This window comes from Erpetoichthys calabaricus, chromosome 1 (assembly GCF_900747795.2).
Source record: "Erpetoichthys calabaricus chromosome 1, fErpCal1.3, whole genome shotgun sequence".
NCBI classification, from domain to species: Eukaryota; Metazoa; Chordata; class Cladistia; order Polypteriformes; family Polypteridae; genus Erpetoichthys; species Erpetoichthys calabaricus.
This window is the reverse complement of record NC_041394.2, coordinates 71,033,844-71,053,041: the sequence shown is the minus strand read 5'-3', so window position 1 is coordinate 71,053,041 and position 19,198 is coordinate 71,033,844. Positions and strand designations below refer to the sequence as shown.

The 19,198-nt window shown below is 38.7% G+C and overlaps 1 protein-coding gene across 2 annotated transcripts; it reads left to right on the top strand.

Annotated features, from left to right (window-relative positions):
* Nucleotides 1-643: 643 nt before the first annotated feature.
* On the top strand, nt 644-16,391 carry LOC114669378 (zinc-alpha-2-glycoprotein-like). Of its 2 annotated transcripts, XR_003719034.2 has the most exons (3): nt 647-818; nt 7,317-7,604; nt 15,824-16,391. XR_003719034.2 is itself a non-coding variant. In XM_028825593.2 (2 exons), the coding sequence occupies exons 1-2, from the start codon at nt 764-766 to the stop codon at nt 7,598-7,600; spliced, it is 339 nt and encodes a 112-aa protein (XP_028681426.1). In that variant the 5' UTR covers nt 644-763; the 3' UTR covers nt 7,601-7,608. The 2 variants fall into 2 exon arrangements, 1 of the variants encoding a protein (XP_028681426.1); XM_028825593.2 differs by lacking the exon at nt 15,824-16,391 and having other exon boundaries at nt 644-818; nt 7,317-7,608.
* Nucleotides 16,392-19,198: the final 2,807 nt, after the last annotated feature.

The following is a 19,198-nucleotide window of genomic DNA, read 5'->3' as shown; positions in this document are numbered from 1 at the left end:
GACACGTTGGCACATGCTTTCCTTTTTATTTTATTTTTGCCTAGGTGGCACCCCAAGCATCTGACTTTGTCCCGTGTCCTCATTTTCCCAGCTACAACGTACACAGTAATTACATCAGCATAACTACAGTGTACGTCTGTGTGATTACTGTGAAATTACTGTATAACTTATGTAAGGCGTTAGGTGACGACTCATTTCTTATTCTAATTCTGTAATTGATTGTCTACTTACCTCTACAGTACAAGTATTTGATGTACACACTAACTATACATTAATAATGATAAAATACACAGAATACTGGTAATAACTGAGTAACTACAGAGTAAGTGCACATGAGACACTTACTGTCAAGGGTTAAGTTTATAAAGAAGTAACGAATGGAAGCAAACACAGATAAGGTGTCTAGAAAGACAGAAAGCAGAAGAATTAACTAAAACTAAATAAAACATCAGAATTTGGCTTGGGAAAATGTTTGTTTTGTTTAACACTGCATTGAATGTTCACAAACAAGACCTTTAGACATTCTTGATATGCAGTCTTAAGGAACCTCCTTCTGTGTGTCTGTCACCATCAGAAATGAATAACGTCAAGTCATGAATAAAGTTTATTTGTGTCCCTGCCCATATCAAACTGGCTCGGTGAGAAACTAAAGCACCTGAAGCACAAGCTGAGTGTGGAAGTGGACTGTCATATGTGATATTCTCCACTGTTTGTTGTTTTATATCTTCAGAACTTTAGAAGTTTTTTGCTATAATTTTCAGATATGTTTTGGCTTAAAGTACTTGGAATAATGTGTGGGCTACAAATATCTTTTGCGGGTAAGTTTTAAATTCACTAAGATTTTTTTTCGCTTGAAATTACTTGCAAGTTTTTATTTTTTATTATTTATTACAGTGTCAAGATGTTAACCGGCATCTTATTTTTATTAAATATCCTCAATGTAGGAAAACGTTTAGGAACAATTTGAAATTTTTCAAATTCCTGCATTGTTTGCTGCTAAAATGTGATTTGGTATTCATCTACAGTAAGTAATAATAATAGTTAAAGAAAGCCTATTCAAGTAAAGTGCCGTATCTTTATTGAACATACTGTTTAAAGTACTGTACTCCTTTATTTTCACTCAATATACTTGTTTACAACTGTGTTTTCTGCTCTTAGTGCTATAAAAACAAAACAAAAGATGTTTGCAATTGCAAAAAGCTTTGAGACTATCTTTAATTTAATTTAATAAAGCCTAATATTGAAAAACTATTGAGTAAAGTGCAAGCACAAAGCTCCCATTGAATATTTTGTGATTCTCATCATTGAATTGTATGATTATACAGTATTTAACCAAATTGGGGAATAAACAGCCCCCAGCGACAGTCCTTTCCTGTCCCCCTTTATCCCAGTCAGGGAAGATACTTCAAATATATCCGGCCTGGACACCAGTCCATCTGCCTGGGCTTCCCATCTGGGTAGGGAATCTCCTTCTCCTTCTTCTGAGATGTCCATCCATCATCCTGGGGAGTCTTGTTTGGGTACAGCACCTCAGTTTCCATTCTTAACCTTACATATTTAAACACTTTTGCACTAAGGGGTTTTTGGAATTATTGCACCTAAATTACATAACCAAACATAAACGGCTATTACTCCTTTATTGTAATAAAGGAGCTGCAAATGGCTTAAAGAATGGCAAGTATACCACTTCAGATATTTTAAAAGAAATTTTTTATATGATTAAAAACATTTGTTTACACCAATATCAACTAAATAAATATTACAGTTGCAGTTAAATATATTTTGTTATTTTTAGTAAAACTAGGGGGCTTTGCCCCCTGTTTGCTTCGCTCGCCAACCCTCCTGCCTGCACTACGTGTCAGCAACTTTGCATCTCTGCTGCTCACGTATGTGGATTTCACTTTGAACAAACAACAAATCTGTTAATTCTCGTGGATAGGCCTCTTTATTGATCTTTACTATCAGTTTCTTGAGACTTTTAAATTTTAGTACTTTCATAATCTCTAACCTGCTCTGCATTTATGTTTCAGGTTGCGTTAGAGGTATTGGTTGCATTGTACGTTTTTATTCTTTTTGGCTTTGAAATTCACACTCAAATACTTTTTAAACTTACACTTTTACTATAATACTTCAGTAAAAATAATGTTTGGAATTACCTCTTCATCAATATCACATTGAAGTCTGATGCTGTGTTTGGAATTACATCGTGACAACACAACGTATAACTGCCCGTGAGTGAATATCGTTTCTTTCTCTCTACTTGAACTGTGTCTGACAAAAGAATTCACACGAATGAGAAATGATTGAACTATGCGCGTGGTTGTAAATGTATTAGATGTGGGCAGGACTTTTCTAAATCTCTTTGCATAAAGTCTTGTCTTGCGGGTCTTTAAAAATTATTATTTTTACTTTCAAATTATTTTTCATGCCAGTCCTTGAAACAATTTTGTTTACCATTAGGCACAGGGGAACCTTACATTTTGTACACTAGATTGGGTTTTTTGTGCTGCAGTTCACACATCTTCTGTCTTTTGTTACAGTTGCCCTACAGAAGTTCAATGTGTTATTTATTCATTTTTTGTTGTTGTTGTGTTTTTCTTGCATTTCACATCTGGAATAAACTAAGTACATACTGTATATACTGTGGCCTACAGAGGGTGCTCCTGCTGTCCAGACCCAACACAGAGAGACACAGGACATAAGTTCTACACACATGCTTTTATTTTTTCTTCCCCATTTCCCACTAGTAAACAAAGCAAAAACACAATACTTTCTTTTCTTTTCTTTTCTTTCCTCTGTTTCTGTCCAATCCCCCTCCACTCCTCCTGGCAAGCTTAGTCTCCCTTCCTCCCGAATCTGTCTCTCGGAGGAGTGGTAGCTGGCTCCTTTTATAGGGTTCCCAGAAGTGCTCCAGGTGTTCCACAATCTCCTTCTGGCCACACTTCTGGGTGTGGTGGCAGCCCTGCAGAGGAGGGCTCAGCCACTCTCCATGTGCCCCTTGGTGGGGGCCATGAGCCACATCAGGGCTGAGCTTCCATGCTCCAAACCCATGGGACTGTAGCAAGCCAGAGGGCTGCACTCTGTCATCCTGGGGGAAGTGTTGCCCCATGCAAGCTCCTTCCCTTGGCCCTTATGTTATGGATACATCCCGGCTTGATAAGATTCCCGGCCATTCATTACACTGCCCCTCCCTCAGCTGAGCTCTGTAGGGTGAAGTGTTCAGTCCTGCGAGGGTTGTCTTCCTCCAGGAGAGTCCACAGTTGACCAGTCCCTACCTTTGCCCTGAAAAACAGAAACAACAGAGTGGCAAGGAGACGCTGTGCCAGTATTGTCTCCTGTGTTCCCTGTATGGACAACATCTCCAGCCATGACCCGGTCAGCGGCATTCGTAGCACAACTGCCCCTGCCCTGGTGCGGGACAGGATGGAGTGTCCTGCTTTACTCTACACCCAGCCAAGTTCAGCTTATCCCTCTGCCTGTCTCACATGCTACAGTGTCAGGAGACCTGCTCTTTTTCTTACGTGTCCTCTTTTTTTTTTCTCTGGGATGCGGTGACAGTTTGGATCTCCCTGTGGAATAAAGAGAGTCCCAGCACTGTCTGCACCCCTTTTGTTTTCGATTGTGCTGATCGCTGGTTTGGCAGGGGCTAATTAACCTTGGAAGTCCCTCCCTTTTCTAGCGTCTTCCTTCCGGCAATCTCCTGGCTGCACTTCCAGGTGTGGTGGCAGCCCTTCAGAGGAGGGCTCAGCCACTCTCCATGCATTCCCTGGTGCTCCAAACCTGTGGCACTGTAGCAAGCCAAGGGGTGTGATCTCTGTTGTACCGGGAGAAGCATTGCCCCATGCAAGCTCCTTGCCCTGGGCCATCCATTACACAGGTGTCCCGGCCAGGTATGAATCCATTACAATACATTTTCACACCAGCTTCTTCCAGTGCTAGGTTACTTGAGAGAGGACGATGCGTTTCTTGACAGCCCTGAGTGCAGAGCTAGTCATACAGACACATACATCTAAACCAGTATTTGTCATGCACTTTAGAGTCTCAGGAGGCTGTCGCCAGCTTGTGAGCATATGAGTCTTGTTTATGGTCTAATCTCAGCCTCGTGAGACTTTTTACCTGTTTCTAACCACATTTCCTTTCAACCACTCTGACCCTGTTGCCACTGTTTAATTTTATTTTCCTTTTGTAATTGTGCTTGTTTGTCTTTTTCCCATGGGGTAGCGTTAGTTGGGGAACTGGGGGTGAAGCCAGCATGATTAGAAACAGGATTGAAAATACTGCACAGCACTGTCTATCCCTTCGTGACACAGAGAAGTGAGCAATGTGATACAGCAATATTCAATCTTCCTTGTGTGAAAGTCCGAGAAGCATGAGTACAATATTTCAATTACTTATGGCTATATCAAGAAGTTAAGAAACATTTTTTGATGTACTCTAAGTTAACGTTGAAAGAGCGCTATTCAGAAAACTAACATAGGGAGAATGTGCAGCAGACAGCATCTGTGTATGCTAATTGAACCCATGACACTTAAACTGTAAAACTGTATGCGGTGATGCTTCAAAGCCATGCTAAGTAGTACTTACAAATAAAGTGTAGCCTTGAGTCCTTCATTAAACATGTTCTCAATAAAGTCAAATCTAACTCAAGTTTTGTGTGTATCGATGCTATCCAATGGTAATGAGTATTTCACTGCATTTGGCTTGACGTAGGTGGGATATTTGATAAAAGCAGAGTAACTAAGCAGGGGTAACCCCTTGTGGTATACGTGTGCAAATTGCATATTTTAATAATGAAAGAGAGCAGACAACATAACATCTTATGATTTTATTTTGATAGAAGACACATTTGGCTATGTAGAAATACAATTATTATTTCTGAATGACTTGTGTGTTTACTGCATCGTAAACAAACAACTTTGAAATATGGTGGTGTCCTGCCAATGAGACACCTCATGCATAAGAGGTTAATTCAAAAAGCTCCTTCTCCTAGGGGCACATAGTTAATAGCATCTTCTTCTGTATCATTCATTGCTATACGTCTATAGAAGGATATCTGAATCTGCCACACGGAGGGTTAAATTGGATGCTATAGCTCAGTATGAGGTATCTACTTACATAACAATAACCTGATAAATAATGACATGAAAATTTTATTTTTGAAAAATATGCCATTAGTTGCTATTGCTGCAAGTACTATTATAAGATTCAGAATTTCAGAAGTAATCTATAGATTGTCACTATTATCTAATGTGACAGATAGGGGGCGCTGTCGTCCCCTTGAACCCTCAGACAACAAGTTCTGACACCAGGTAAAAGTCCAATATTATTATTTATTATAATAACAAGGTGCACAAAGCAACTCCACTCCACAATACTCAATAATAATTAATTAACACACTACAATTCCTCCACTCCCAGCAGCTCAGTCACCCTTCCTCCCAACTCGCGTCCCTGCTGGGATCTCCCACAATCCTTTTAAACTCCTTGACCCGGAAGTGCTTCTGTCCCTCAGTCCACGTGACTTCCTAGAACTTCCGGGTTAGATCAAAACTCTTCTTTTCTTCAGCCGGAAGTACATCATTTGTTCCGCTCCCATGACTGGGAAGTACTTCCGGGCTATACGGAAAATACCACTCACTGTTCTTCCATGCAGCATCCCCTGGTGGCCCCCACGGTATCCAGCAGGGCTGTGAATTAAAATTTCAAGGTCCATGATGCCCTGCTGGAATTCGGGGCACCTCCATGTTGCAGGGAGGGCTCCATCTGGCGGCTTGGGGGTATTGGCCGGGATAAACTGCCGGCCATATATCACACTATGTACAGTAGTATTACGGCATGAGCAGGGGTTACTAGATTTGTTATTGAGTTGGCCTACTCTGGTGCAGACAGGGCTTAGGTCTTGCTCATAAAGATACACACACACACACACACACACGCACACACACACACTATCTCCACTTAATTACTGATTTTGAATCATGCCTGCACATCCTGCCATTTCTCAGTACTTCACATACGGACTCACTAGCTTTGGCAGGAGCAGACCAAACAGATATCGCTGTGTGTCCCCTACTAACTGAAGACTGACTGATATACCTTAGTTATTGCCACTTAATAACCAATGCTCTGGTATTCCTAACTGTGGGGCTCTTTATTGGAGACATCCTTCTTCAGCCTGCTAACCCTTCTGGATTTAAGGTGACAATCCACCCACATCAGGTGTCCTGTATCTACTTTATTACTTAATTAGCTCACAATGTCCAGACAATGCATACTTATACTATACGTTTTAAAACAAAACAGTATTTACTAAAATAGAGGTATTAATAATAGAATATAAATGAACACAGAAAGTCTTATATAAAGTCCTAATAAAAATATGTCCTTCTTTCAAGTCAAAAAAGCTTCACATCTTCAAATAATAAACATTATTTTACGAAGGCATATGAAATCTGAAGAGCAGCACCAAATGAAGCATCTGTATGAGGAGCTTGTCTTTCAGGCAGCTTGTCTTGATTTAGAAGTCAGGCTGATGCATTTATGGGTTCTCTGAAGTCCAGATTGATGGTGTCTCTCTGATGGAATACAGCCCCTTACTCTCTCTCTTGGCTATCATTTCCTTATGCTAAATTCTCCACTTGGGGATCAGGATCTCGTGAATTTACTCACAAGAGTTGGCTAGTCACTCTTATGATGCACACCTTGGCTTTAAAAGCTTTACTCATGACAGCATGTGCAAAACATCAAGAGTGTTTAAGTATACGGCATTCAGTTCCCTAAAAAATAGCTACTCTGTTCGGGCATTTGAGTTACTCTAACCTTATCACCATTATAACTTATAATGCACATTGAGACAAAATACATAGGATTGTAAATGAAAACATGAAACACAGTCTCAGTCATTGCTCTATGTATGACGTGTGTGAGAAAATATTTAACTTTGCAGGAAAAAAGTTCGCAGGCCATGCACAGCTCACCTCAATTCATGTGACTGTCATTACTTTTAATATTGGTCCTGCAGTTTCAAAATGATGGTTGTCCACTTAATAACATTTTAGAAACCAGAGAAGCTCTTACTGTATTTTCCCTATAATTTTCTTGAAAAAGTAAAGAGACGCATGAATCCTATAGGAGGAAGATTAATTAATACAAGTAAAATCAAACATATTTGAATATCATTAATAAGGTAAAATAAAACACTATATTAGGAGTAATTAATTGCCAGTTTTCAATTAATGTTTCAATTTATAGTATGGCATATTAAGATCTGCTATTTTCTGCAAAATAATTTTGAAACTTATTAATTAAATCTACAGCTCGGCTCAGTGTATCTACCTTCAAGGAATCAATGCCTAAAGAAACCGTTCAGCTCACTTGTAAAGCTGATGGATTCTACCCTAAAGCTATTGACATACAGTGGTACAAAGGTGAAGCAGAACCTGTACCAGCAAAGAGTGGAAAACTTCTACTGAATGATGATAACACCTACAAGTTCAGCAAGGCTGTGAATGTGAGTCGTAGAGATTATGAAAAACCTTCCTACTACTGCCACGTAAATCATGCCAGCCTGCCAACAGAACTCATTGTGCCCTTGAATTAAAAAGGTAAGAGTTTTAAACAGATATTCCAAGAAACTTAGAAATGCAAAATGTGAAATATTAGGAATGTTTATTCTGTACAAATGATCTGTATGTTATTGTCAGTTCATAAAATGGTTACATGTGAGAGAGAAATTAATGTTCAAAAAGAATTCATTCTTAATATGATTTAAATACTAAAAAAAATGGTTAGGTTAAAACAAAAGAAAGGTAGGAGAGCCATACTGTGCTTCTGAGTGCTCTCATTTATTAATTTTATTGAAATTTTCTTTACCCCAGCAAAGAAAATTCCAAACATTTGAAAGTGTTTCTTATTTTCCTTTCCTAAAAATGTATTGATTAGCTAGGTGTAAAGCTCAAATATGAATTTCGGAATAGTTTAAAGTTCACATCTTTAACAGTTCGACCACAATGATTGACTGCTGCTTCACACACTCACGCAGATGTTAAAACTGATGTCTGTTACAACTGGATGCTGTTTAGAGTCTTTGCCGGACTACCTTCTCCATGGAGTTTGTTATTTTAGGGAATGGATGCCAGGAGACTGAGCTGTGCCCTCAAAAACAGTCAGATTCATCTCATGCTTTAGCAATTAACTGTAAACCCTTTATCTGTTGTTCAGCTGAGCATACTGGTGATATTCTGATAGGCTTTTGTGTATAATTAAACTAGACAAAATATGAACGGTCATACCAATTATAAAAACTGATGGTTGAAATTTTTGGAACAGATTATTTTCTTAAATAATACGCTACCGTGGCTGTCCGTTTGTCTGTCCAGGATTTTAAATCACCTGCAGCTTGCAAACCGTTTGACCTATTGACCTGTAATTTGGTACACATATACTATGTGATGTCTACTATCCGCTTTTGGGGTGATGATTTTTATTACTCTTTTTGTTTTTATTTTATTTTATTGTACAATCAACTCTCAGCAGTGGGTGGCCGCGTGTGTATGGGCGCCGTTCTCATCGCTAACACCTTCACTGTCACTTCCCCTACCTCTTTATATCTTAAATCATTCTTGAGGCAGATTGAACACTTAAGTGCCAGCTTTAGTGAAAAATAAAAAAAAATGTACTAAGTAATTGCAACGCAAAAACTGACTAAATCTGACTTAATCTGAAAAGATGGCAACGGAAGAATAGAAGAAGAGGGCCGCTAGTGTGGAGAAAAGAAGAGCTGCTCACGAAGCAGCAAGCGCATCAACCTCTGAGCAAACGAATGGTAAACCTACAGAGAGTTTGAAAACTATGAATGCTCAAGTGTATTCACTGCATGCTGTCATGCATTCCGCTGTTACTTGTGAAATATATTTAGTGTTTATGAACTTCAGAGAAACTTTTATTTTTTCATGTAAACGTCTGCTTTAATATCTTAATGCCCCTGTCTGCATAAAGTTTGCACTTTCTCTTTGTGTTTATGTGGCTTTCACTGGTGCTCCATATCAATGTGAATTAGTCCCTGAAAAATATGTTATTTTAACTGGCATCGTAATGCTAGCCTTTAACTAAAACTTTAACTAATTTGAATTCTTGAAACAAATCGCTGTGCAGGCACTATGTGAACAGCTTTGAAGAAAGTCTCAGCGACAAGGGCAACATTCTCGTCTGATGCTGATGTTTTGTTTCCCCAGCTGTGCCCACATGGCCTGGTTAGGAACAAAGGGGTCTGAAGGCTGCATGGCTGGGTGGCTTCCAACAAAACAGCGCTCGAATTGTTAAAGCATTGTGACATGTGGCAGTAGCAGCAGGGTGTGGTAGCTGCACCCTTTCTGTCATCTTATTCAAATATTATTTACATTTCCTTAATACGCGATACATTTCCAGATGCAACTCGTCTACTTTATCTGTCTGCAGCCAGAAATTAACTCTCTCTCTCTCGTATAAAATATAGATTTATAAATATTATGACTGTTCGAAATGCATCCCGTTCCCTAGCACAGGTTCAGCCACTTCAGTTATGGAGAAACTCTCTTTTTTACAGCATTCCAATGCTAAAGAAATGTCAAGTTGTTGGCAGTTGTCAGTTCAGCAGCAGCAGCTCTACCACGTAAAGGACTTATCATACGTTACTGCGAGTCCTTAAAGCCAGTGTCACTCTCCTGTTGTCCGGTCCTCTCTGTCTCTGACCAAGTCCCAGACTCTGCTGTGTCTCTCTCGAGCCCTCACAAAGAAGACAACTACAGGTTCTTTTAAACTCAAGAATTGGAGTTTCTATAATGGAGACAATTAGGAATTTGTCCTCTTTGCTGTGAATTTGAATTAACGCACCATTGCTGAATAAAGGCTGAGTACTGTTCCTGCCAGTGCTGAAATAAATGTTCTCTTTGCTCAGTCCTCTCCTGCCTGTCTTTTGTGCAACTCAGGAGCCTGGACGTGACAATGTGTAGATTTATTTTGCTTTTCTCAATATGTACATATATACAGTAATATTGACAGAATTAAACATACATCTGCTTAATAATTTAAAACCATAAATCAGAGTGACAAACTAATTTTTGATTCTACGTGTGGTATACTACACCATAATAGGAGAGTGATATTTGTTTGTGCCTAATGCTATTGTGAAAGAGTTGCTGACTGTTTCTGATCATATAAAAGAATTTTTTTGGACTGATGGGTATTATTTTATTACAAGGCATGTGTTTTTGCAAAAGTAAAATGCTTCAGCACTGGAATAGTGATAAAAATCAGTAAATGTTAAATGTTACTTTCCTCACAGTTCATTTGTGTAATGCACAGGGGCTTTAAAGCAGTGATTCTGAATCTTTATTCTGGGAGTTTCCACCCCCAAGAAATGAAAACTTTTCAAAGTGCTACCATTTTTTTTTTAGTTTTAAAATGTTTAAGTATTGAACTCTTATGAAGTAAATCCAAAGATGGTATTTCATTATCAGCCAAAGAAAATGTTGTATTTGAGAATTTGATATAATATTACGCATAGCTTTTTCAGGTGTGTCTTTCAATTTTTTGTGCAGCTAATTTTTGTAATGAATAATGTTTTTAATGTATAAACAACAGTGTGATTTGATATGGAATAAAAATGATAAAGCCTACAATTTCCATATATTTATTTAAAAAGTATGTATAGTTCAGAGCTTAAATTTAGCAGCCCTGCTAGCTACACGTTATGGTTATGTAGCACAGTACATGTCAGACTGAACTGGATTAGTTGGTTATAAAACGGATGGAGCATTGGATGCACAACTGTAGCCACATTCATTACAATCAGAGGATGAATGCAAAGCTCCTTTCATTTATCAGCTCTATATATGGCGCTATATTACAAGGCGACTAAGCTGGCCGTCAGTTCAGATCTTTCATCCAAATACTCAGATGCTGCAAGTTAAAACTACTGCTAAAGTGACAGTTGATTGGTCAGGACCTAATAAGAATCTAGTATTTCTTTATTTCTGAACCAATTCCATAAATTGATAAAATGTTAATAATGAAAGTATTTTTTAATCTTGAAAAAGCAGCAAGACTTTTTCCTTCTTCACGTGTAACTGGTACTGGTTCTGTTTATCTCTCTGTTCCCTCCTTGGGCTTGCAGCTCCCAACTTTAATTTTTTTGCTTCTTCAGGTACCACCCCGTAACTCCTCAGTATGCATACCACAGATTGAAAGCCACTGCATTAAAGGAAGCTCTCCGTTGAGTATTCCTCAAGTCTTTCCATTTAGAACTAAAATTTTCCAAATTTGATAGTAGATTTCTGGGTTCTAGAGTGCGCTGTTAACTGTAGGTTTTCATATCAGTTTCTTAATTAGAAGGAAATTCTTAACAAAAAATATTTTTTCTTTAGGTTTCTTGATCCTGTTTTCCTCCAGAAACATCGACCAGTGTCCATTTTCCTTTCCTGAGAAAAATATCAACATTTCTAATTAAACACCATTGGCTACAATCATTTAATCTTCAGCATTTTTCCTAAATATATGATTAGTACATTAAAAAGGCTTATTCACATTTACTGGTGTAACAAACATCTTCTTTTTTTACTCGACCTCAGTGTTATCCATTGGTTAAGAAAAAAGAAATAATTAACATATTTGAATAAGAACAGGGTTTAGGAAAATATAAAGTATTTTGGGCATCATGAAGAAATAAAGCTATATTCACTCCTATATTATCTTACCTATGAAAACCTTTTGTTCAGTTTAACAAAGAAGTCTAACCAATGTTTTGAAGAATATGTTTGTAAAGTGGATGCTAACACACAAGCTTTGCAGTAACAATAAAGCGATGCTTCCTTGGAACAATGAGTTTCCAGTTCTTGGGCCAGGTAGGAAAGGACAATAGAAACAATATCACAAAGGTGGAAACTGGAAGCACTTTCAAGTTGCTAAAGTGTTTACAACTTTTGGAAATATTATGCATTAATTTACAATTTTGAGATGAGGAATGTGGTCACATTTTCTTGCATTTGCAAGGCTGCAAATGGTCAGCAACAACACTGAAATGGGCAGTGGCATTCAAGTGACGAATGACTGATATTAATGGGCACAAAGTGTGCTAAGAAAGCATTCCCCACACCATTACACCACCACTACCATCCAGGACAGTTCACTCAAGGCAGGTTGGGGTCATGTGTTCAAGATGTTGGCGTCAAATTTTGACCCTACCACAAGTCTTCACCTTTCCAGGTTTGGTAAGAGTGCACCCACTGCAGGCTCAGTCTTCTCTTCTTAGCTGACCGGAGTGGTCTTCTTCTGTTTTAGCTTTTGTGTTATTATTTCTGAGATGCTTTTCTGCTCACCACAGTTGTACAGAGTGGTTATCTGAGTTACCATAGCCTTTCTGTCAGCTCAGACTAGTCTGGCTATTCTCCTATGACCTCTCTCATTAACAAGGCATTCCCGTCTGCAGAACTGACATTCATAGGAAGTTTTAATATTGTTCACACCATTCTGCGTAAACTCTAGAGACTGCTGTGTCGGAAAATCCCAGGAGATCAGCAGTTACATTACATCTGGAACAAACAATCATGCCATACTTGAAATTAACAGGTTCACATTCATCCCTCTTCTGGTGTTTGATGTAAAAATTGTATTGTGTTGGTTCCATATGATTGGATAAATAGACAATTGCATGAACAATTGAGTGTACAGAAATTCCTAATTATTTGATCAGTGAGCGTATATCAATGTTTGCAAGGAACTTTGCCTTTAGAATTTTTAGAGTGCTGGATGAGAAGAACACTTTATGTACATTCAGAGAGAGCTGAGGTGGACACTCACTTTCTATATAACACACATTTCCTCCGTCTGGGGGTGATTTAATCCAATATAAAACTGTGCACTGTACTCCGCTTCCCTCAGTGCAGGGTTTGGCTTTGCCCCAACTTTCTGTCTGATGCCTTTGATGCCTCAGTAGACCCTCATCCTCTCATTGCTCTCTTTGGATATCTCTTGCTCAGCATTTAAACTTTAAATAGATGAATGCATAAACCATGTGAATTTTTCTTTATTTCCAGGAAAAAACATATTTTCTAGTTTTTCCTTGCTGTTACATCAATACATTTAGCAATATAAATAATCAGTAGACTAAACAAATACAAAGTTGCATGTCACAATAGCTAATGAAAATGTGATACACTTCACACAATTAAAACAATATAAAGACATACAGAATTGCCTGGAATCTATATATCTTGAAAGGTAGGCATAGTCTAGGTCAGGCAGAAGTAGCCGGATAACCAGGAGGGGTGAAGGTGAATCCAAAGTTATGACTGAACAGTGTAACAAGTAGCCCGGACACAGACAGACGGACACGCTTATTTACATACTTCTTATTGTCCATAGTGCAAAACCCAGTGCCTCAAGCACCAAACTGCCCCAAAGTCCAGGCCTCTTACAGTCTCTCAGATAACCAGGAGGGGTGAAGGTGAATCAGACGTTATGACTGAACAGATTGATTGCCATAGAAAAGACACCTTTGACATATTGAGTGGTTCTTGATTTGAAAGACCTATGATGTTTCCCTGATAATAACTGAAGGAAACGATTACACAGATCAGTGCGGCTTTCAAAAAAGAACTTTTCATGGTGATAGAGTAAAATCATATGATATTAGGAATTTCTTATTAGTTATGATTTCACCCCAGTTCAGACTGTAATAGTAATGCCCAGGTACTGAAATGATTCCAGCCTATTGATGGTGGCACTATTCATAACCAGGATTGTAGAAGGAGGGGGATGTCCCCTAAAACCCACAATCTTTTTTTAGCATTTTTCATAGTACTCAAATCCATATTGTTCAGTACACAACATCTGTCCCTTCTATCTGATGTGGTATTTTATCCCAATGAGTTTTCTGGCCAATCACGGTGATATCCACAGTAACTTTCACTTTTAGTGGTGCACCACTAGAGGTGTAGACATTGCTGTGGATGGTGAAAAGGAAAGAACGACTTTTAAGATGGCAGGGTCTGTGACTGATCTTAACAGAACTGTGCTATTTATTACCTATTTGATATTTACTCCAAGACCTCAATCCGCATCACAGCACATCTTGTGATTGTTTTTATCTCTTTACATCTTGTTTAATAAAATAGACTCTTCACTTACACATAGGTATACACATAAATATCTCCTTTAATTGAAAATCCAGGTATCTTGATGATATGCAGCTTGAATATTTTTAGCAGAAAAAGTGTGTTAAGTCTTGCAATTGTTACTTTTGTATGTTATAAAGTATTTCCTGTGCTTTGCCATAACAATTAACAAGTCTCAACGTCAACCTGTCAGAATAATTGGTGCTGATTTGAAACTCTTCTGTTCCTCAGTAGCAAACTGTTTATATGTGCACCCAACAAAAAAACAAAATAATATTTTCTTTACGGAGAAATTAGTGTGAAATCCAAATATGTCAACATTAGGAGAAAATATTCTATTAAATACTATATACTATTTATAGAGCCTTGCAATGAAGAAGCATGATACAAGGATATAAAAATAGAAAGAACTTGTACCAGAACAAAATTCATCTTAACATGATAATGACATAAATGGTGATGATTAGTTAAAAATTTTAAGAATGGTTACATGATAGCAGAGAAATTGATAATTATCAGAGATGTATTGCAGATGATGGACAGGACACTTGCATTTCAGCCAGCGATGAGAAAAGGGTTCACATTTCAAAAACACATAAATGTTTGCTTTCTTACCTGAACCCGTTATATAAATATACCCAGGGAATACCAGGTATTTCAGCTGGTATTTAATAAAAGGCACTGTGACCAGTAGGGGGCATTGCAACACCCCAAACCCCAGACACAACCTCACCAACACAAGTACCTTTTGTTATGGGCTTCATGTTCAATGCAACAAAGTCTTCCTCTTTCTCTTCTTCTCCTCCACTCCTCCCAGGCGAGCGTTGTTCATCCTCCACTCCTGACTCCAACTTGCCTGGATGAAGTCGAGCAGCTTCTTTTATCTATGACCCAGGAGCACTTCCATTGCTAGGGCATTTCCCACCAGATGCACTTCTGGATTAAATGGAAGTCCCTGAAAGTAGGGATTGTGAATCCTGGAGGCCCCTATGGAACTGAACAGAGCTGTACCTTGGAATACAGGTCCCAGCATTCCCTGCGGGTGTCCGTGTGGGAATACTAATCCAGGGATGCTGCCATCTAACATATTGTGGGAGAAAGTACTCTTATGTTGTTGTCTCCTCTGGTCATTCCACTGTATTGGTCTCCTGGCTGGGTGACAGTTCCTGTACCCTAGCGACTGGAAAGCCTCTCCACTCGTTTTCCTTTATTATGGCATCCAGGCCAGACAAGGAATCATCCTCCACCCCATTTGGGACACCAGTCCACCCACTGTGGTACTCACAGCAGGCTGACATAGAATGAAGCCATTGTCTATCCTTACACTATTTATGGAAGTAGAGCCCTCCAAAGAAATTGATGAAATATACCAGTAATAATTTATTCACATAATAAAATACAAACAGAGTATTACTGTTAACCTGCAACAGACTGGCAACCTGCCCAGGGATTATTTCTGCCTTGTGCCCTACGCCTTCTGGGATGGGCTCCAGCCCCCGTGTCCCTGTTCAGGCTTAGATAATGGAATTGTTGTAAGCCAGGTAGTCTGAGCAATATTTTACAGAGAATTTTACGTTTACTTTCAAGAAATCTTTTTGTCTGTTGTTAATATGCCACCTTTTCTTTTATTCATTCATTTCAGGGTATAATTTTTCATTTCTTTTTTTTGGCAGGAAAAAAATCAAGCAAAGTCAAGAGATCAGTCCTATTTTAATCAAACCTTTGAACTACACAATGGATCAACGAGGTTCAAGGTCAGAAAACAAACAGTGGGAAACAAATTATGGGTACTGTTGGGTGGTCTTATTAGCAAAGATGTCTGTCCATCTGATCTTCTGTAAGAGGAGTCTTCATAAATATTTTTCCTTCATTCTAAGTACAGTGTTCATATTTCATTGTAAGGCAATAGGTCACCAATCACACACTTATTGGAAATTGCAAAGTCACTTTAGAAGTGAACATTTTTAAAGGTTTTTTGGGCTAATCATGGACACCTTCTTTTGAAGAGATTTTTATAATTTGGTTAGCTCAGTTACAGTCTAATCTAATTGTATCTGCATCTCAGTAAATATTAACAATGATTATGTTAAAAATCTAAATGTTAGTAAAAGGAGCTTAAAAGTAAAGAACACTTTGGAAACAACTTGTAGAGTATAGAGAGAGCAAAGGGAAACTGTCTACTGACTCAATTTCTTGAAATATCAATCTACTTAAATCATTTAATAAATTTGTTTGCATTCATGAAGTGTGGAAGAGTATTTTTGTGATGTTGCCTTTCCTGTTTGGAAAATAATTATAACACTTTGGTGAACTTCCAAGTACTTTCTTCTTTTACTTTTAATTGTTTCACTGGGCAGGTTCTAGACAGGCATATATGAGGGGGCAGACAGAAATGTGAAGGGGGCACATGGTGGCGACGGAGGCGGGAAAGGGATGAGGTGGTGGTGGTGGTGGGGGTGCTCTGGATAACTGTTTTTGTCATGTAATTGGATTGCACTTTGTCAGGCCTCTACCCTAAGACCTGTCCAACTTGGGTGTCCCACCTGAAGGCTAAGCTTCTGCTGGTGTAGCTCTTAGGGTCACTGAGGCACGCAAACCCCCTGACCACGATACGGTGGCAATCCTTCAGGAGGAAAACTGAGAAATAAAACAACAAAAAATAAAATAAAATATTCCTCATCAGATTATAACAACTAAAAACATGACATTTACCTTAATTGGATGGCCTATATCAAATATATTCGAACCCAACAATAACACTTCTCACTATTGCCAATATTAACAAAACTAAAAAGGGTAGGCCAAGTTATAAAAAAAAAAAATCAATTCACCAAGTCTTGAAAAATAACACTGAAAAATAGAATAAAAAATAACATAAAATAAAGAATAAAATAAAATATCCATCCAGATCTTTACAACTAATAACATAAAATTTATCTTAATTGATGGCCTAATTCTCAAATAAATTTGCAAAATAAAGTAAGAATTAAATAAGACCTCTCAATATAGCCAATATTTACAAAACTAAAAAGGGTTGGCATAGTAATTAAAAAAAGAACAATTCCCCGTGTCTTTTCCTACAATTCTCAAAGTAATTTGTAGAACACAACAGATTTAGAACAGAACATTTGAACTTTTTCTTCTGTTTTTGTCTTTGTGTCTTGTTTTAAACTTGTTTGTTTTGAAGCAACTGAACTCTCTGTTTGTAACTGAACAGCTCCACTCTCCTTTCTCCTCAATCCACTCTACAACAACAGTCTCCTGTTTCCCTTTGCAAACACTCTTACAAATTCATCCATATCCAAGTTATTTCTTATGGACTTCTCATGGGCCAAGATCACCAAATTCCTCTTTCTTTTATGTAGCATGGTGTGACGACAGGGAGTTAGGACCCGTGACAAAGTGGAGAAGGAACTTTCACACGATGCTGAAGACACACCAATTACCAGGGCTGTGACATACAATTTATGCAACTCAGGAAAGGCTTCCTTGTACTCCTGCAGGAGTTTACACACAGTGGACAGGTCTGTTTCCTTTAAACATTTTTTGAGCAGCATCTGTTATGCCACAAGAACTTCATTTTTCAGACTTACAACATCTGCTGCAGAGGCAGCCATCACAGCCAGAGGGTGCAACAGGCTGGGATCTAGAAATGCGCTAGATTTGGGTGCAAGACTAGATATGGGTCTCATCAGGTCAATATTCTTATGTGAAAATCTAGTTTCCATTTCTGAAATGGCCCTGTCAAGGATGTTGAGTAGGCATCTTTTCAGAGACTGATGGGGGGAAATGGTAGGGTCACCAGAGTCTGTATGGCCCAATGTTGAGAGCACAACACTTTGACCCAGGTGTTTGCTCATTGTTCTCCTTCTCTTTGTTGGATGTGACTCATCCTCAGCAGGAGATGACACTACCCAACAGTCATCCTCATGGATGTTTTATTAGGAGTCAAGTGCTGCACTAACAACCTCAGAAGCACAGCACAGATCAACTGACTGAGACTGTAGAATAGCATTTGCTGGTTTCAAGACACCAAGCACCCGCACTAGGAACTTTCCAATCTCAAAGAAGTGTTGCCTCTTAATTTGGCATAGCAGGCCTGATGCCTCGGCGCACAGGTCAACTGCAGCATCATCATCCTCTGCAATCTCAGATAGGATACTAAGGAGTTGTTCTTGATTGTCCACAGTGCACCTTGTCACCTCATAGTGGCTTGTCCATCTGATCTCAAGCAGCCTTTTTAGACAAGGTGCATCATGTTTATTGAGCACATAGTGGTGGTGAAAAAGTTGTAGAGTGAACTAGATAGGCTAAAAACTCTTTTTGCACACAGCTCACTCTGCATGACATGCACAGCCACTAAGTGCAGTTGGTGGTTGTAGCAGTGGATGTATGGGACATTCCTGTCAAGCCTCTTTTGGAGCAGAGCTTGTACACCACCTCTAACCCCACTCATCACAGAAGCCCCATCATAACACTGGCTAAGTATACTGTCATCACTGTAGCCAGCATCAGAAAGGTGTAACAGTATCTCAGAGGTGATGTACTCTGCATCAAGTTGTTGCAAGTCAAGCAACCCAATAAGATGCTCCTCCGGCATGGAATTTCTGACAAACCGTATTATCACAGACAAATTTTCCACATTGCACCTATCCCTGGTCCCATCACTTTTGAGGCAAAACCCTGCAGAATCAGCACTTTCATATTTTTTCCTGACCTCTCTCAGCACCATGTCAGCCAGTGTTTGGGTAATTTCATTTTGGATATCCTTAGATGTGCACAGTATTTTGCATTTTTTGGGATACCCTTAGCAATGCTTGCTAGCTTCTCATCCTTCTCTAAGGTATATTCCATCAGTTTTAGAAAAAATACCTGAAGCAATGTCATCTTCATTACCCGCTGCATCATGTCTCAAGGTTTCTGCAGTCCCACAGAGCCCCAACTCATTTACACAGAGAAACCTTATAGCACTACCAATACTCTTGACATAGTAATTTTTTTTTCAAGTTATATTTTACCAACCAACATTGAATCCACAGTCCCCCCTG

Excerpts from the sequence above, each read along its gene's own strand:
- LOC114669378 (XM_028825593.2), top strand. The coding sequence starts at position 764 with ATGTTTTGGCTTAAAGTACTTGGAATAATGTGTGGGCTACAAATATCT. Across the intron at positions 819-7,316 it reads GCTACAAATATCTTTTGCGG|CTCGGCTCAGTGTATCTACC; the intron begins GTAAGTTTTAAA and ends TTAAATCTACAG.